Source organism: Chiloscyllium plagiosum, chromosome 7 (assembly GCF_004010195.1).
Source record: "Chiloscyllium plagiosum isolate BGI_BamShark_2017 chromosome 7, ASM401019v2, whole genome shotgun sequence".
NCBI lineage: Eukaryota > Metazoa > Chordata > Chondrichthyes > Orectolobiformes > Hemiscylliidae > Chiloscyllium > Chiloscyllium plagiosum.
The window spans coordinates 44,123,322-44,143,629 of NC_057716.1; the positions used below are offsets into that span (position 1 = coordinate 44,123,322).

The following is a 20,308-nucleotide window of genomic DNA, read 5'->3' on the forward strand; positions in this document are numbered from 1 at the left end:
CCACTTTAAATCCTACCAACTATGATTGATGGTAATATCTTAGTCCACGTGTTAATGTGGGTTGTACACTGGTGAAATGAGAAGGGAAGAGATTGATAAACATACAATGTGGCAATCGGGTTGTTAAAACTTGCAGAATTTTTCAAGTTAAGTATGAAGAATGTTTTTTGAAATCAGTGACCACTTATCTTTTATAAAAGGTAGATGCTACAAATATGAAGTTTGCAGGATTTATTATATTTGGGACTCCCTAGGGGAACATGAAGCAGAGAGGAGGGTCATGTGACCTTTGCTGAATTCCACAATAAGCTTGGGCGACTTGATTGTTCAAGGCAGGTCTCGGTTGTCTAACTGGGAAGGCGGCAAGAGCTATTACACCAGTAAAGAATGACCAAAGCAAATGAGTCCACAATGGACAGATTGCAGGTTTGATACACAATTAGGAATGCACGGTTTTAGCAATAGTTGTATGTTAAATTACTTAAAATGCACTTAATTACATGATTTAATGGAGTTGGGGAATCCAAAAAATACCTAATTAGCATATCTACCTGGATACAAAAGCCAATGAGCTTCAAATTCCACGTGAATGGACTTTGAGAAGGCAAGAGTGCATACAAACTCACTGTAGGATTGGGTTGCAGTCTTCTCCCAAGATATTACTGAATCTGAAAGATTTTGTCAAATATTTATTGATGACCAGAGTACAGAAACAGAGGCAGCTATGCTCTATTATCATCCACACAGAGTGCAAATGAGTGCTCACGCTCAGATTGAAAAGATGAAATTTGCAAGCATTTAAACATAGCACAAAGGTTCTAGCTTTGGCTGGAATAAAGATTCTCCAGGAAAGACAGCTACTAGACAGATTACTATGAAAATGTGATTGCAAGTATCTGGCTGGGAAAGCAAAGAGGAATCAAGCAAATGGAAACTGAAAATAGCTCAGGACTAGTTACTAAAGGTGGTTATGATCTTAGCTGATATTACAAGTTAAGTCAGATCCCAAAATAAAAGTTGGCTTGATAAAATCAAAACAAAGTATGATCTAAGTAATAAGATGGTCCTTCACTGAAACTCAAGCACAATACCGCAGATTTGGTTTTAAAACAGAAGTTTATGACACAAAAAAAAGGGAGATAAATAGGATAAACCAAGCTACTTACATGAAACAGTAGAAATACAACTAATCTGCCCCAACATCATTATTTCTCTCACTCACATCTGGAAGGCTGACTTAAAATGTTTCTTTCAATTCCTGGACTGGAGAGTTTGATAGCCTTTTGCTTGATTAATCATACAATGGAGTTTAAACCTTTTTAGTTTTAAAAAAACTCCAGGGTACTACCCAAGCACCTATGGTCTGGAAATCAAGCTTTTCCTGTGAATACTATTAACTGGTCAGCACTGAGGATTGGTGATAAAGCAATAGTCTGACCCATAGATAGATTCTAAAGCAAAGAATCCCTTTCAGTCCTTGCAATCTGCACATGATTGCAGGTCATCTGCTTTCTAAATTAGCCAAATGTTTTGCGTAGGGCAGCCCTTTGACCTAATTTCTACAACAAAAATAAAGTTTTTCTGCTGTAGTCAAAGTCAACTGAGTGTAAAGGATGGAAAAAAATGCCTTACCCTCTTGCGTATTTTGACTTTTGTTTGTGTACTTTTTATATCATACTTCTAAACACTAATTAATCACTAACTCTCCAGCTAAACAGCACTGCAGCCATTTCTGCCACAGCTCAAAGGCTCCAACAAACAGTATTTCTTTTATTTAAGACATATTTGCATTGCAAAAATCAATGTCCTCAGACAACAAGTGCCTGGTCTCTGTTGAGGAAGATGGTTGTCAAACATACAATTCTCTTTTGGAAAAGATTTTCTATTCCAGCTCAAAAGTAAAAGGTAACCTTCTACAGAATTTCAACTTTAAAACAATTGAGAGATTTGATGAGTGGGGTGGGGGTTAAGGAGGTAATTCTTCCAAAGCTATAAAAATGTAATTATCTTTTCAAACCACTGAAGAACAGGAGAATGAACATGGATTCAAACATTTGCAACACAGTTTGAAGATGAAAACCATAAACTGGATGGTACTAACACAACAATTCTATGCAACAATGAATGCTACGATAAGTTAGCAGGGTGTCACAGATTTATTAGCATTCGACTGATCAATGCTTGCACTTACAAATGCATTCCCATACAGCGCTGTCATTTTAAAAATCCGAAGTTTTCTGTACTTACAAACAGCTATTTTACATTGCTCTGCATTGTATTCTGACTTCCGTACAAAACGACTTGCGAACGGACTCGAGAATGGAACTCATTGGCAATATGGAAATTGCCGTATTAGATATGCATCAAGTTCCAGATTTCATGCATGCTATTTGTGGGACTGGGGATGAGAAAGAGTCTACTCTTTCCATGCCAATTTCACATCCTTCTTGATGAAATTTATTTTTAAAAACACATTGGGAACAAGGTTTTAAATCCTATACCCGATTCTGGTGAGTTTCTGCCAGAAACTCTTTGATGAAGATGCAAAAAAAAAATCAGAGAAGGAAATTTGCAACAATGTTTCTTATTAAAGAAAAAAGATTACTTTTAGTAGTTTAATAAAAAGTTCTAAATTACATGAATTTCAGTTAGGCAGTATTATTCTCAACATTCAAATTTTTTTGGAAAGATTACATAAAGCTATATTATAAAAATATACACCAACTGTGTAGAACGAGGAGGTTATATTGTATGTAATCAGGCATGTTTATGAAATATGACTGAATCAGTAATGACCACCTGAGGGACAACGTGGGTCTTTTTAAGATTTGAATATATTAGATTTGCTTAAAACACATGTAAGGAATTCACTTTGTGAACATGCTAAAGATTAAATATCATAAAATAAGAGGATGCTGTTAAACCTTATCATATAGCTCTGAAGTACTACAGTCGGTTAATTTTAAATAGAATAATCATCATTATTTTGAAAATCTGCGTAGATGTTTGAAATAGTAGGCAATACTGTGATTCATATTTTTCATTTTAACCTTGCAAAAAACTGCAGAAACACAAGATATATTGCTGTTCTTCTGGGTTTTCTTGTTTATCTTGGACTCGAAAATGTATTGCCTTCAATAGCATTCTTACGTGAAATATGTGCAGTTCTCATCGCAGTTAGTAGTTAATGCGGAAAAACAAGTCAAGCATGACAAAGAGCATTTCTAAGTATTGTCAAATGTAAAATAGAATCCTTACCTTTTGCCTGTAAATTCACCTTGCCCTTTCTTGTTAAATGTAAACTTGGAGTCATTGTATCCCCATCCATTCCACTTAAGGATCTCCTGCCTTAAAATAAAAACAACTTCAATGTGCAAAAACTGAAATATTCAAGAGCTCATGAAGCTAAATTCATTAGATATTTAAAAATATAAATGCCTTTGCAGATTAAGTAGTGCAGCATATAGCATACTTTAGTGCACTAAAAATAAATAAGCAACATAAACAAGACATTTAAAATGGTTCAATTAACAGCTGATCTTATGTATCTTTGATGGTAATGTCTCAAGGCACTTCACAGGAGCAAACTCCATGCTATATAAGGATATATGAAAAGAAATGACCAAAAGCTTGGTTTGAAGTGTGTTTTAAAACAAGAGCCCATTAAAGGACCAAGCAAAGTAGACAGTTCACGACGTATCAGAAGGAAATTCAATAGCTTAAGGCCTAGCCAAGTTGTCACAATGCAGTCATTATAAATCAGAGACACTCAAGAACCAGAATAAGAGCAAAAAACATGGATAGCTGTGAGAATTGAGAAGATTTCAGCAATAGGAAAGGGAGAAGCCCTTCGAAGGGGTTGAAAACATTAAGAATTTTGAACATTGTTTGACCAGTAGCCAACATACGTCAACAAGCAAAGAGCTTGGTTTGAAATAAGGCATGTGCAGTAGAATTCTGGCTGATAAAGCAGTGTACAATGTGAGAAAGCAGACCACATTGATCAATAGCCAAGACATCAATCAACATTTCAGCATATGAACTTGGACAGGACTGAAATCCAGTATTAATAAAGGAGGAGATGGAAATAGGTAGACATGACAATTGAACAAATTTACAATTGGAAGCTCATCTTGGGGTCAAAGGTGAACTAAGGTTGACAGGCTCAACATCATACTGAGCCCATCCCCTCCCAACAACTGTATCAAGGAAACTGAGTTTGAAGATGAAATCAGAAACAATGGTTTCAACCCATTTGATTGGAGCAAATTTCTGCTCATCCCTACTGGATGTGAGATACGCAGCCAGTAAGTTTGCAACGGATGAATCGGGAATGGGTGGTAAAGGTAGAACTGGTTAGCATCAGCATACACATGAAGACTTACACTAATGCTTTTAGATGATATCAAGTGGCAGCTTGTTGATGAGACCAGGAAAAGTCTAAGGATAGATCCTTGGGAAGGACAAGAAGCAACACCTTCACATCAATGTATTTAATTGTGAAGGTCAAGAAAGAAAAGTCTTGCATAAATCATTGCTGTTACTGGTTAAAAATACAAATCATCAGTTCTATTAATAGACTGCATTATTTTACAAAAAGTTACAATTGATTACATTGAATATGCATATTGGTAAACAGTTACAAAGAGAATTTGGGTTTTATAAACCGATTCAAATGTAATAGTCATGGACAGTGAAATAATGGTGTGGTTCACAATGTACTCCATATTCATCCAAAATAGCACAATCTTGTGCTGAAGATGCCAAAACACCAAACTGTCCAACTCAAGCTAACAGTGTAAAATTCTCTAACGTTGTTAGTTCAAAACCCTTCACACAACCAACCATTACTCACCTACAAATATCTGGAATTAAAAATCTAAATGATGACCATGAATCCACTGCCCATTTTTGGGAAAAAACAATCTGGTTCATTAGTGTCCTTTAGGGAAGGAAACTGCCATCTTTACCTGATCTGGCTTACATGTAACTCCAGACCCACAGCAAAGTATGTATTGACAGTACATATTGACTCAATTACTCACTGAACAATTAGGAATAGACAATAAATGCTGGTTGAGCCTGTGACACCCTCATCTTGTTAATGACTTAAAAAAATCTACCACAAAATTATTTTCGCTGATCTTTAGGTTCCAGTTTGGCAAATGAAGCAAGCAGGTCACAAAGTTTGATGCACATTGCAATATGGCAAAAAAAGGGAAAAAAGCTTGGCAAATGAAAGCTACATATTTTTTAAACAAAGAGAAACTCATTTAGGCATTATGTTATGTCATTCTTGTTCGAACAAACAATTTATCTTCTGATCCTGACAAATCCAATCCACAATTCCTTCCCAGGTCAAACTTTTAGTTTACCAAAACATGACTTATTTCCTGCCAATTGTGACTAGTGTTTTGATTGCAGCTTCTGGTATGGAGATGGAAAATGAGGAAAAAGAAAGACGTCAATTCAAAGCCAAAGATCTAAACGTAGCAGTCATAGCTTTTTTCTTTTATCATTTTTGTTAGTTGCTTTGAACAATCCTTTTGAAGTAACACCAAGAATTCAATTTGCTTTTGTTTGCAAATATTTTACAGTATAATTTTAGTCATAATCAGCTATCATTTGTTGCACTGCACAAATTAGAAAAACACAACTATGAAGCTAATGAAAACTTCATATATTTGGTAATAGACACATTTTCTCAAGAAAACAACTGCACTAGAAAACTTCCGGTGAAGTTATTAGTAATGGGTCTTCCCCCTTATGTTGATGCTGCTCTTTTAACAAGGTTATCATCGAACCATAGGATGCCTACAGTGTGCAAACAGGCTACTTGGCCCAACAAGTCCACACCGACCCTCTGAAGAGTAACCCACCCAGACCCATTCCCCTACCCTTTTACTCTACATTTACCCTGACTAATACACCTAATCCCCACATCCCTGAACACTATGGGCAATTTAGCATGGCCAATTCACCTAAACTGCACATCTTTGGATTGTGGGAGGAAATCCATGCAGACACAGGGGAGAATGTGTGGAGTTTGCACAGTCAGTCACCCGAGGCTGAAATTGAACCCGGATCCCAGGCACTGAGAGGCAGGAGTGCTAACCAGTGAGCCACTGTGTCCTTGGCTTTTCTTTCAGAGAGGTCATAAAAGACAGATTCTGGAAAATCTGGGGTTCAAGGGTTTCAGGGCCAATTTGATTATAGCTAACAGATACTGCCTCAGGCAAAAAGCTTTTAAGCTTTGAAAAAAAAAGGTGGCCAGTGCTCCGAGATCAGTGTTTCTCTGGTTTGGTTTGAGCACATTAGAGTTGAAAAAAGCTGCTGGACCCCAAAGAAGTAGGACCAGGCTAATCCTCCTCCCTCGCTCTCTGGCTTCTCTCCTTTAAGACCCTGGGTTTGATTTATCGTTTCGTGCCAAAGGTTGCTTATGGGGATTGTTGCAAGTATTGGGAACAGCATCATTAAGTTGGATAATCTGTTGGGTTTTTGGATAGGTTAACTTATTCTGTATTCTGTTCTCTTTTGTTTGTTTCATTCAGTAATCTTGTAAATAAATTCTGTTTTATTTAAAACTACGTGGTTTGACCAACTGCATCCCTCCTAGAATACCCATGTTACACCTGCTTAAAACGACTAGCAAAGTTAGGGTCTGGGCTACTTCCTGGAAATGTTTTGAGGGAGGTCTGGCCTGATCCATTACCCCAACAGAAATTATATAGGTTTGGCAGATTTGCTTTCCAAGGTTATGGCCAAAGCCATGCATACTTGCATGGCGTTAGGAATGTCAAAATATAGCAGCTATCAGAAATTAGTTTCACTTGATCCACACATTTAACTGCATTGAATCATACAGACACAATGACATTGAGCTCATAACTACACAGCATATGGAAAGCTCAGCTTATCATATTGTTCCATCTTGTTCACATTTACTGAATAGCAATATTACACGTATATTGATGCATGCACACATGAAACACCTATACAAGATAATAGCTAAAAATCTAACTATTTTTTAATATTTGATTGCCATTCTTGAACATACTTTAAACAGCTGTTTCACAGCTGGACAGGGTATGCGCTAGTAAGTACAGTAATGGATTACTGAAAACACGCCAGTGAGTAACAGTGATTTATGTCAACCATAGTGTTTTAATTTTCATTAAATTATTGGCCTTATTGTATTCATAATATATGACTTGGCACCTATTTTACAAATATTTATTACTCGGACAGTTTGGATGCTTCCAATATGATCATCATCTAAACAGCTATAGCTCTGAGAACACCAGGGCAATTTGGATGTTTGGCATTCATTCTATAATCCAGTGATCTAGCGTTAAGAAGCAAGCTTGACCATTCCACTCTTCACCTTAATAAGCTTCAAAGAATGAAAGAGAGGACCAAAAAAAACACATTGGAAAAGAAAACCTCAAAAAATTGTTTAAAAAACTAGATAATGAAAACAATGAAAAGAAAGACCTCTGATTATTTGTACGTTGTTAATCCAAGTCTCTTTTTCCATTATCTAGTAGAGCTCTCATGGACAACTGAATTGTTTTTCTCCCCATCAAATTACCTACTTTGTTTCCTCCATCTATTAACCATGACCAGTATATCACTTGAATAACTGAATCTAAATCCAATTGAAAATTGACGTGCAAAGACCCTGAAGGGCAATGCAAATGGAGGGTGAGGGGCCTAAATCAAAATGGAATTGGAAGAGAATACTGTTCAACTCTCACTACCACTGAAGAATATTTGCACCTGTTAAATGTTTTAACAAGCCCCTCTTCTCCACTGCCTTGCCACCAATACCCATCATATATTCCACGAAATGTTGGCACCCCAAACATTACACCAACATTGAACTGAAAAACTTTAGGGTCACTTTTGACTAAAGATTGAGTGGACAGGAAATACAAATACGTCATAACATATATTTAGGAGATGATGACATTGTGGTTGACGTCACTGGGCCAGGAATCCAGATGCCCCAGAATATGTTTTGGGAACATGGAGTCAGATTCCATCATAGCAGCTGGGGAATTTAAATCCAAAAGAATAAAAATTTGGGATCTCAAAGCAAATCATAGTAATGTCGACCATGAAATTATCAGCTTAACTTGTTCATAAATGCCCTTCAGGGAAGAAAATTTGGCAACCTTACTGTGCAACTCCAGACCCACAGGTATGCAGTTGTGTCTTGACTGCCTCCCGAGATAGCTAAGTCACTCCATTTATAGTCATTTAGCATCAGAGAATGAGAGCTCACCTTGCTAGCAAAGCCCACATTCCATGAAAAACTTTAAAACACCAATGCAGAAACCAAGAATTGTAACATTGAACTGTACAGCACAGTACAGGCCCTTTGGCCCTTGTGGTTATGCCAACGTTTTATCCTACTCTAAGATCAAACTAACCTACACACCCTACATTTTACTATCATCCATGTGCCTACCCAAGAGTCGCTGAAACGTCCCTCATGTACCTAACTCTATTACCACTGCTGGCAGTGCATTCCACACAACCAACACTCTGTGTAAAGAACCTACCTCTGATATCTCCCCTAAACCTTCCTCCAATCACCTTAAAATTATTCCCCCTCATGACAGCCATTTCCACCCTGGGATAAAGTCTGACTATCCACTCTATCTATACCTCTCATCATCTTGTATACCTCTATCAAATCACCTCTCATCCTTCTTCACTCCAGTGAGAAAAGCTCTAACTCCCTCAACCTTTCTTCATAAGACATGCCCTCCAGTCCAAGCATCTCTTTACAAGGAGCATAATGACCAAAACAATCTTTTCCACATAACACTGTGAACAGCAATACAATATTTAACTTTTTTTTTTGAAAGTAACATTCTATGACGATGCTCCCAAGTTCAAAATCAGGTCACCTACAAATCACTATAGAATCCCCAGTGTGGAAGGGGGCAATTTGGCCCATCAAGTCCACACCGAATCTCTGAAGAGCATCCCAGCCTATCCCCACAATCCTGCATTCCACATGGCAAATCTACCTAGCCTGCACATAACTAAACACTATAGGCCATGGCCAATCCACCTAATCTGGAGATCTTTGCACTGTGGGAGGAAACTAGAACACCTGGAGGAAACCCACACAGAGGGAGAATGTGCAAACTCCACACAGATGGGTCACCCAAGGGTAGAATCAAACCTGGGTCCCTGGCGCTGTGGAAGCAGCAGCGCCACCGAGAGTTTACCCTTTGCTTTTTCTATTTTCACTTAACTACTACACTCCATACTCTATTTTAACTAATATATTCAGAATGAATTATGAATCTCCCACAATCTGGCTGAAAAGTTGTTTAACAAAGGATGAAGCATGCTTGTCAAAAGAAAGTATGTCCCGGGTTGATAACTTCAGACACACACCAAAGTAACCAAACTAAAGGGGAGGAGTTTAAGTTATAGATGGAACTTTAGTCTCATCTCTGGATCTTTGCCTTTATGTACCTTTAAATTCATTAACTCTGATCTTCTGCTGATGAGTTTTAGCTTTGAACATGGTAAAAAAAATCAACTTTAATTTTAGCACAGTTGTTCTAGTTAACTTCCTTATATTAAATTAAAACTAAACACCTCAGATGTAAAACTCCACAGCAAAACGATTCCAGATTCATAGCATTTGCAGTTCTGTCAGCTTTTATTTAACATTTATTTGGGCAAAATTGTGGCTAATCTAGGATCCGATGCTGGACAAGAAGAGGAACAAAGCAGAGGTTGATAGTTAAGCCGTGGTACTGTCACTCCAACAATTACATTTTTCTATCAAATCTGAAATGGGAGTCATGACCAGTTACCCATCGCCTAGGAAGCATGGTGTCTCAGTGGTTAGTACCGCTGCCTCACTGCCAGGGACCCAGGCTTGATTCTACTATGCAGGGTAACAGAGACAGGGTAGATGGGGGGTGGGTCAGGGTGGGATGTTCTTTAGAGGGGTCAGTGTGGGCTCAATGGGTCAAATGGCCTGCTTAACTCTATGATTCAGGTCATCCATGATTTATTCTGTTCCATTTGGGCACACAGTCTTAAGATTATTACTGTACACCCTTCCATTGGTTATTTTGTACTAGACAATAAAACCAGCATGGATAAACCTTTACGAAGTTTGGAAAGAAAATTGGCATAGAAGAAAATGAAATTTTTCAACCTAAAAGTTTGAAACATTTCTTTTAAAAAAAGTGACAGAGGGCACTGTGCTCAAAATTATTGCATCATTTGTGCCTAATTTCAAAGAAAACAACATGTATCCTTAAGCTACTACTCAAGATACTGCAAATCTATGCTTGGAACACATACCACAAAACATGAAAAAAAAGTATCCATATATAAACTTTGTAAATACATAATAATCAGTGGTCAGCAGGCAGAGTTTTGATGGTGCAATTCAATATTCTACCATCCAACAGCAATTTGTTACTGCCCATAAATATATAACTAGCCCTTATTCTTTGAAACTGTCAGTTAATTTAAAAATAACCACATATAAAGCTACACGTATTATGCCAAAACAAAGAAAGTTGTTTGGCATCAGAGTAGCATTTCTGGTAGAATATAAACAATTTCGAGTTAATAACCTGTAAGAAACTTTTCCTTTGAATCATTTGAAAAGTCCACATTTTCATGATCGCTTCAGGAAATTCACATTATTTGTTAAAATAATCCATCTGATTAAGATGGTGCGTGCTTATGCTCGAATATCTAGCCAAAATTATAAATCAAACTATTATTTCCTTCCTTTTTAAGATTTGGGTGATTCATGTTACTTGATAACTAATTACAATAGCATTGCACTTTAACAAAAGTATTCCGGGTACTCCAAAAAGGCATACATAACAAAATCAAACACTGATGAGGGAACATTCAGGAATTGAAAGTGCAAGGTCAAATGTCATTGATAATGCCAAAGTTAGTGTAGGAAACATGAAGGAAGGATGCAACAACATTCAAGAAAATATTACAATACTAATACAATTGCATCTAAATTGGTGGCGAATTCGTACAGAAGAATGAGAGGTTGTTTATTTTCGTCAAAAGAAAGAGATCACATTGGAGAAGAACAGAAATGGGTTAAGGACAAAAAGTATCTATTTCATTGCTAAAAAGCCAAGTTGAAAAGCAGATGTTGCATGAAACAAATTTCAAATCATAATTACATCACCCTTGTCTCCACATAATAAAAACGATCAGACAGTAGAGAAGCTGAAATAAATTTAAGGATGACATCAAAGCTTAGGAGTTATAACTACCAGAAAAGGAATAAGGGTTTTGTCCTCTAAAAAAGCTGAGCGGTGATCTAATAGAGGTCTCTAAAATAACCATCAGTTTAATAGGGTAGACAGAGAGAATAGGTTTCCAGAATTCAATGCATACTTAAGTTAAAGAGGAATTCTGGAGAATTTGTTTATGGAGTGGATGGAATACGGAACTAGTTACCACCAGGAGTCTTTGATGAAAATAGCATAGATGCATAATTGGAAAGGTAGATAAACAAAAAAAAGAAAAAGGCATAAAGGAATTGTTTCTAAGGGTTAGGAGATGACTGAAATGAGATACAGAATGTGAGCAGATTCCAGTTGAGATGAATGGTCTATTTCTATGCTGTAGACTTGGTAAACACATAAGCCCTTCATCTTTGTCCACTTCAATATAAATCTTAAAAACATAACCTTCAAGATCATAAGTTGGTTTCATTACTCACAGAAAGATGCAAAAGTGAATTCCAATTACACATCTGTATTAGCAACTATGCCCATCACATCATCTAATCAAACTCTTGGTTGATTAGTTTTGTAAACTAATCGCAGAGTTTTGCAAAAGCAAAGGTTTTATCTGAGATTGATATGGATTTTTTTTAGGAAATTCAGAAATGCAAAGTTCATAGGTTTTATTTTGCTTGCACTTGTTAGTTTATTGGCTGTCAGTGTTTGTGTGGAATAGACTGCCACCCAGTGGAATTGAATGGCACACTCCATTCACCAACTGGTCACAGATTAAAAACCAATCCCCAGAGGCTTTGTTCGATTACAGGTCTCAACTTGTAATAAGACTCAGACACAATTGGACAAAATAAAACTGTCAGCTGCACAATGCCAACAACTAATCTAATCCAGAAGACTAGAGTGACCAGGAGAACTGACTGGTACAACTGGAATTATTCTCAGGTGTTTTGACCAACACTGCTGGGACTTAATATTGTTTCACCCACATATGCTTGAGCTACAAGTGGATATGATGCACATTAAAAAGCAGCATTCCTTAACTCATGGTGGAAAAAATGCCAACAAATACATTTGTTGTCCAGCCTGTTGATTCTAAACATTGTTTTAAATTGAAGTCAGTCCTGGGAAACATTACCTTGTCAAGATAAAAATATGCATGAAAAATAAAATTTGAGAAACTTGGTGCAGGTAGTTTTTTTATTTTGGAAAAAAAAGCATAAAACTGAATAGCCCATTGAGTTCCAAGCAATAACCACTTCTATCTGATCTGAATGTATCCCAAAATTATCAAATTAAAAAGTTTTCTTATGGTTGAGAGAGAGAAAAAATATTTAGTAATCTCAATCCAGTTCCTACTGGAAACAAATCAACACCACAATTTATACAAAATTAAAGACCATAGGCTGGCGCAAGAAACAACTGTCTTTCATACTGGTCTTTTTTACACTGCTTAAATAGATGAATGGTTGAAGTGGAATGAGACATAGTTTATTTGATATCTAGAATTGCCACCATCCAGGATTTCCTGAAGTCTCCAAAAATTCATGAACAATCACTCAGATCAACTTGAGAGTATGTCATTGGAGAATGTTTTTAAAGTAAAGATCTTTTTAAATTTTTTTGGACATTTGTTTCAGTTGCATAAATATTAAAGGAACAGACAGGTAGTGACCATCAAAAATCACAATTCAGCTAAAGTCTATTCACTTACCAATTAACATGCGAAAGCAGTGCTTTATGAGCCTATAAGTGACACAACAGGGAGTTGATAGCGGCAGTGAAGCCATTGGATGCATACTGTCGGAGATAAAACCTCCATCTGAATGTAGGATTTATGGGACACTGGCACCAGTTCTGGGCAAAGTAGGATCTGTACCAATTGGACAATCTTCACCTGACCATGCCAGGGCTGGGGTTCTGGCAAATGTATAAACTGGGAAAGAGAGGATTTTAAACTAATAAGAGAGGGGTGGGGGGAGAATCAAATTTGGGAACATGGTAAAATCAGTGTCAAGCCAAAAAGAAAGGTTTTAATATGGAAAATGCTAAATGTATTATGACAGGAAGGGGTAGAGAGTACAAAGCCAAGAGCAAACCAGCGGATAAGACTAGAATTTACAAAAGAAAAAAAAAGGATAAGAGGTGCAGGCTCTGTAGCTGAATTAATTTGGCATTCAGAACAAACCAGATGAACACAGAGTGAAAATACGGAGGAAACTCGATTATCCGAAGGACACGGGCGGTGAGTATTTCGTTTGGTTATTCGAATGCCAGATAACATAGCTAGCCACGCATTGGGACCTTCCGATCTTGTTCAGACAATCTTACATTCAGTTAATCGAATACCGGATATTCGCAGTTCCTCTGTAGATTGTACAAACTTCCAAGAGACAGACCCACCTTCTTTGCATAACAGGAAACAATAAACAGACTAACTTAAAGAAAGAGCATACACAGGTGCAAAGATACGGCAGCAGCTCAGAAGATTAAGTAGAATTAGAAACAAAGCATGACCAAAAATTAGGGGAAAAATTAGAGTTTTAGAGAAAGCTGTCCCAAAATAGAAAAATAGTTATGAAGAGGTTCAATAAATACTTTAAAAAAGAAACAATTAACCAACCGAGTGTTCATCCTATAAAGATGGAGACTGGAGAATTAATAATGGAAAACAAGCAAATGGCAAAGTGGTATTTTGGATCAGTCTTCACCAGAGGATTAAACAACATTCCAGAAGCAGCAATAAACCAGGAAAAGGAGGTGGGGAGAAATCCAGAAAAATCACAATCACCAGAGTAGCAGTACTGAGTGCATTGTTGAAGCAGCAGGCTAACTAGTGTTCGGATCCCGATGGATTTATCCTAGGATTTTAAAAGAAGTGGCAAAAAAGATAGTTGACAGAGTCATAAGAATCAGTGATGTACAGCATGGAAATAGACCCTTTAGTCCAACTTATCCACACTGACCAGATATCCTAACCTAATCTAGTCCCATTTGCCAGCACTTGGCCCATATCCCTCCAAACCCTTCCCATTAATATACCCATCCAGATGCCTTTTAAACGTTGTAACTGTACCAGCCTCTACCACTTCCTCTGCCAGCTTGTCCCACACACTTATCACCCTCTGCGTGAAAACATTGTCCGAGACCCTTTTTAAATATTTCTTGTCTCACCTTAAACGTATGCTGTGTAGATTAGATTACTTAGTGTGGGAACAGGCCCTTCGGCCCAACAAGTCCACACCGACCCTCCGAAGAGCAACCCACCCAGACCCATTCCCCTTCATTTACCCCATCATCTCACACTACGGGCAATTTAGCATGGTCAATTCACCTAACCTGCACATTTTTAGACTGTGGGTGGAAACTGGAGCACCTAGGAGGAAATCCATGCAGACATTGGGAGAATGTGCAAACTCCACACAGACAGTTGCCCGAGGCGGGAATTGAACCCGGGTCTCTGGTGCTGTGAGGCAGCAGTGCTAACCACTGTGCCACCATGCCACCCACGTGTAGTTTTGGAGTTCCCTACCCTTGGAGAAAAGACCTTGTCTATCATCCTATCCATGCCCCTCATGATTTTATAAACCTCTAAAGTCACCCCTCAGCTCCAAGGAAAATAACCCCAGCAGCAATATTCCAACAGTGGCCTAACCAATGTCATGTACAGCCGCAACATGACCTCCCAACTCCTGTATTCAATACTCTGATCAATAAAGGAAAGCATACCAAACGCCGCCTTCACTATCCTCTCTACCTGCAACTCCACTTTCAAGGAGCTATGAACCTGCACTGCAATACTCAATATTGTTCAGCAATACTCTCCAGGATCTTACCATTAAGTGTATAAGTCCTGTTAAGATTTGCTTTTCCAAAATGCAGCACCTCGCATTTATCCAAATTAAACTCCATCTGCCACTTCTCAGCCCCTCAGCCCATCTGATCACGATAATGTTGTAATCTGAGATAACCTCCTTCATTGTCCAATTTTGGCGTCATCTGTAAACTTACTAACTATACCTCTAATGCTCACATCATTTATATAAATGAAGAAAAATAGTGGAACCAGCACCGATGCTTGTGGCACTCCACTGATCACAGGCCTCCAGTCTGAAAAACAACCCTCCATCACCATCCTCTGTCTAACTTTGAACCAGTTCTGTATCCAAATGGCTAGCTCTCCCTATATTCTGTTAGATCTAACCTTGCTAACCAGTCTCCCATAGGAAACCTTGGTCGAACGCTTTATATTCGTAAAGATCACATCTACCGGTCTGCCCTCATCAATCCTCTGTGTTACTTCTTCAAAAAACTCAAATCAAGTTTGTGAGACATGATTTCCCACGCACAAAGCCATGTTGACTATCCCTAATCAGTCTTTGCCTTTCCAAATACATGTACATCCTGTCCCTCAGGATTCCCTCCAACAACTTGCCCACCGCCGACATCAGGCTCACCGGTCTATAGTTCCCTGGCTTGTCCTTACCACCTTTCTTATACAGTGGCACCATGTTAGCCAACCTCCAGTCTTCTGGCACCTCACCTGTCCCTATCGATGATACAAATATTTCAGTAAAAGGCCCAGCAATCACTTCCGTAGCCTCCCAGAGTTCTAGGGTACACCTGATCAGGTCCTGGGGATTTATCCACATTTATGCGTTTCAAGACATCCAGCAGTTCCTCTTCTGTATTATGGACATTTTTCAAGATGTCACCATCTATTTGCCTACATTCTATATCTTCCATGTCCTTTTCCACAGCTTGATAATCAGCTAGAAATCAAACCTGGTGCTTCTACCTCAGGGCAAAGACACTACCCTTCGTATGTCAAGCCCTTGTAATTGGCCAATATTGATTATAATTACACAGCTGGTTACAATCCTCTGGAATTTCACTGAAGTGCTGAATTTACATACAGAAACTTTTATGATCCCAATAAATGTTTCACCCTTATATCAATATGAAATAATTGAATTGTGATGATAATGCAGCCAGCAGCATTTGAATCAATGGTGGCAGGTCCATCTACAATCAGCTAAATTAACATAGGTCAGGAGGTAACCTTTGATCCTTCTACTCTATATGTCAATATTCCCCCTCGCAAATAAAAATAAAATAAAATAGGGTGGCACAGTGGTTAGCACTGCTGCCACAATGCACCAGGGTCCCAGGTTCAATTCCAGCCGCAGACGACTGTGTGGAGTTTGCACATTCTCCCTGTGTCTGTGTGGGTTTCCTCCGGGTGCTCCGGTTTTCCTCCCACAGTCCAAAGATGTGCAGGTCAGGTGAATTGGCCATGCTAAATTGCCCATAGTGTTAGGTGCATCAGTCAGAGGGAAATGGGTCAGTATGGACTTGTTGGGCCGGGGCCTTTTTCCACACTGTAGGGAATCAAACTGTCGAGATTCAGCCTCTCCCTATAGCTCAATCCGTCCAACCCTGGCAACACCCTTGTAAATCTTTTCTGAACCCTTTCAAGTTTCACAACATCCTTCCTCTCGCAGGGAGACCAGAATTGCATACAGTATTCCAAACATAGCCTAAACAATGTCCTGTATAGCCGCAACATAACTTCCCCAACTCCCAGACTCAATGTACTAACCAATAAAGGCATGCATACCAAACAAGTCTTCATTTCCCTGTCTACCTGTGACTCCACTTTCAAGGAATTATGAACCTGCAATCCAACATCTCTCTGTTCAGCAACACTCCCCAGAACCTGCCCTGATTTGCCTTACCAAAATGCAGCACCTCACCATTTATTTAAAATTAAAATTCCACCTGACATTCTTCGGTCCATTGGCCCATCTGATCAAGGTCGCATTGTATTCTGCATTGCTTTTCATTTTCCAAACCTCCCTCGATTCAGAAAAGATGCCATGTATTTGGAATATAGCAAATGTAAACCTTCATGCAAAAAGGGAGGGGACAGAAAGCAAGAAACATCTGCCATTAAGAAAATGTTAGAAGCTATTACTGAAGAAGTTGTAGCAGAGTACTTGCTTAGGGTAATCAAGGCAGAGTCAACAAGGTTGTGAAAAGAAAATCAAATTTGACTAATTTACAAGAATTCTTTGAAAAGGTAACATCTAGTGTGCATACAGAGAAGCTGGTGGTTGCATTCATCTTATAGAAGACATTTGAGAAGCTACCACAAAGGTTATTGCAGAAAACAGGGGTCACGTATTGACATGGATTGAAGATTGGCATGAATGAGTCTTTTTCAGGTGGGCAAAATGCAATGAGTGGTGGGCCACAGGGAATGATGCTGGGGAGCAACCGTTTACAATTTATATGCCAAAGTTGCTGACAACAAAGATAAATAATAAATCTAGTTGTGACAAGGACACAGGGAGGTTATTAAAAAGATATGGATAGTTTAAGTAACTGGTCAACAATGCGGCACTCCAATAGGGTACAATATGGTAAAATGTGAAATTTTCCAATTTGGGAGCAACATGGTAGATGTTGATAAGACAGTTCCTCTGATGGGATAACTAAAAACAAGGAGTCACTTTTTAAGTAATTAGTCAGAGATGTACAACACAGAAACAGACTCTTTGGTCCAACTCATCCATGCCAACCAGATATCGCAACCGAAGGGTTCACAATTTAAAACAAGAGATCAGGTGTAATTTCTTGAGTGTCTTGAAGTTTTGGAAGTTTTATTCCTGAAAACAGTGGTGGAAGCAAAGTCCTTAAATTTTCTTTTAAGACAGAGGTAGATAGATTCTTATTGAGCAAGAGGGTGAAAGGTTAACAGGGGAGGATAGAAGGTGAGCTTGAAGTTACAATCAGATTAGCAATGATCTTCCTTATTGACTAGTGGTACAGGCTGCTGGGGGGGGGGGGGGGGAGGAGAGAGAATAGCCTACCCCTCTTCCTTTATCACATGCCCATATATTCCAGAGCTGCAAACTGCCAAACCCCAAATGTGGGCAGCTTAGTGTCAAATAGTGGGGTGCTGGAAAAGCATAGCAGATCAGGCAGCATCCAAGGAGCAGGAGAGTGCTGCCTGGTCTGCTGCTCTTTTCCAGCACCACACTTTTTGACTATCTCCAGCATCTGCAGTCTTCACTTTGTCTCATGGATAGGTGAGTGTTTGGAGTTGGCTGCCGAAAAGATACCCAAGAAATATAAAAGACAAGTTTTGCAGAGTTCAGATGATTTAATTCATATCAGCAAGTAAAGTTCAGACCACAAGTGTCAAGCAACAACCATCTCCAAAAATGTCAAACCTTCATACTTGGAACGTTTGTGACATTAAAACCCAATCATTAACATCAGGGTCACTACTGAAACTTACTAGACCATCAACATGTATACACAGGTTAAAAGTAAAAGCCAAATATTGGATATTCTAGAGAAAGTAATTCACCTACTGACTATACACTTCAAGTCCTCCCACCAAGCCATTATAACTTTATTTTGTTCATTCACTAAATGTGGGCAGTGTAGCAGGGGCCAGCATGAATTGCCCATTCCAATTAAGAGTTAGCCATTTGGTGGGGGACTGAACTTAAATGCAGATCAGGTAGGAATGGCAGATTGCCTTCCTTCAAGGACATTAGTGAACCAACTGGGTGTTTACATCTATTGACAATGGTTGCACAGTGACAACTGGGTCAGCTGTTTGCTCGATTATTATTAAATTCAAATTCACCATCTGCCTTGGCTTTGAATCCATATCATCCCCCCCCCAAACATTAGCTGGGAGTTCTGGAGTACTAGCCCTCCCCTCTACAAACTTGTCAAGAGCATGATGACATTTGCCACTGCTTGGAATAACCCATCTCAAAAAAAAAACTCGAAGCCAAACCAACCAGGACAAACTAGCCACTCGATTGGCACCCACCAATAAGTATTTGAAAAGCTGAACACCATCAGCCCAAAGTCACCCATGTCACACACCACACTGAATTTAAATATATCAATTCCTCCATTGTCACTGGATCAAAATCTTTGAATTCCCTGTTCAACAGCACTCCAGGGGTGCTTTCCCCACATGGATGGCAGCACTTAAAGCAGCACCACTTTTGAGGGCAGTTAAGGATTAGGAAGAAATGTTGAGCTGCCTTGCGAATGAAGATAAAATTGCATCCCTCCTGCTTGTACACAAAAAGGATTGAAAGTAAATAATAAATGAAATTTGAGAGACAAATGTGACAACATATCAAACATAAATGTTACAACTGCAGAAACCATACATTGCTGCGACTAACAGGAAAACTGATACATTGCTATCTGATCTCCTGAGAACAGTATCCAATCCAAGTCTGAAGATACTGTACCTTGTTTAATGGTGCACAGTAAAGTATAAAGATTAGAGGTACTTTCTGCCATAATGGAGTATGTCAAGGTATACAAATATCATATACTACAGTAGATAAGTTGAAGCTGAACATGCTTGAAAACAAAAACTAGAAGCCAGCAGCTTTGATTAAATTAAATACATAGTTAAACTTTCAACTGTCCTTTTCTTTTAAAAGTGCTCCAAAGCAATTAGGATCCTAGTTTAATTAATACCAATGGAGTATTGGATAATGTAATGAGTAAGATGGTACTGGGTTTGAGTGATGTCAGGTGTAGAAACACTGGACAAGGATGTAAAAGGTATGGGAGAATGATAATTATGGGCCAGATACAATGTTCAAGTGCACTGGAAAACAATATCTAGGTTTAAGAGGGGAGAGGTAAAGATAGCAGCAAATTTTTGAAGAACAAATGAAAGTAGTACAATAGGAGTTTTGGTCAGATACAAGAGTGACATGCCTTCCATTCTACTTAAACCATGCAAGCGCATTTTTTACCAAAATCATTTTGCTCAATTGGCTTGATAGCTGGCGTGCAATACAGAATTATGTCAACTGCATGGGTTTAATTTCTGCATTGGCTGGGGCTACCATGAAGGATCTCCCTCTCAGCCTTAACTGACACCTGAGGCACCTCAGGTTAAACCAGCACCAGTCATCTCTCTGGAATGAGTCAGCAGCCCTATGGTCTGGTGAGACTATGGCAACTTTGCAGTATGTTCAGCTGTATAA

General features: G+C 38.6%; 1 protein-coding gene across 3 annotated transcripts in view; it reads right to left on the reverse strand.

Moving 5' to 3' along the window:
* Positions 1–20,308, reverse strand: part of agps (alkylglycerone phosphate synthase) — a 146,599-nt gene that overhangs the window by 109,124 nt on the left and 17,167 nt on the right. Inside the window, exons 2-3 of one of the 3 annotated variants that reach the window (XM_043693533.1) lie at positions 3,259–3,348; positions 627–668 (exon numbers count right to left, since the gene is read on the reverse strand). In XM_043693533.1, the coding sequence (XP_043549468.1) occupies positions 627–668; positions 3,259–3,348 (132 nt within the window). Of the gene's footprint in view, positions 1–626; positions 669–1,166; positions 1,422–3,258; positions 3,349–20,308 lie in introns of those variants that run through there. The other 2 variants (XM_043693534.1, XM_043693535.1) reach the window with 2 other exon arrangements.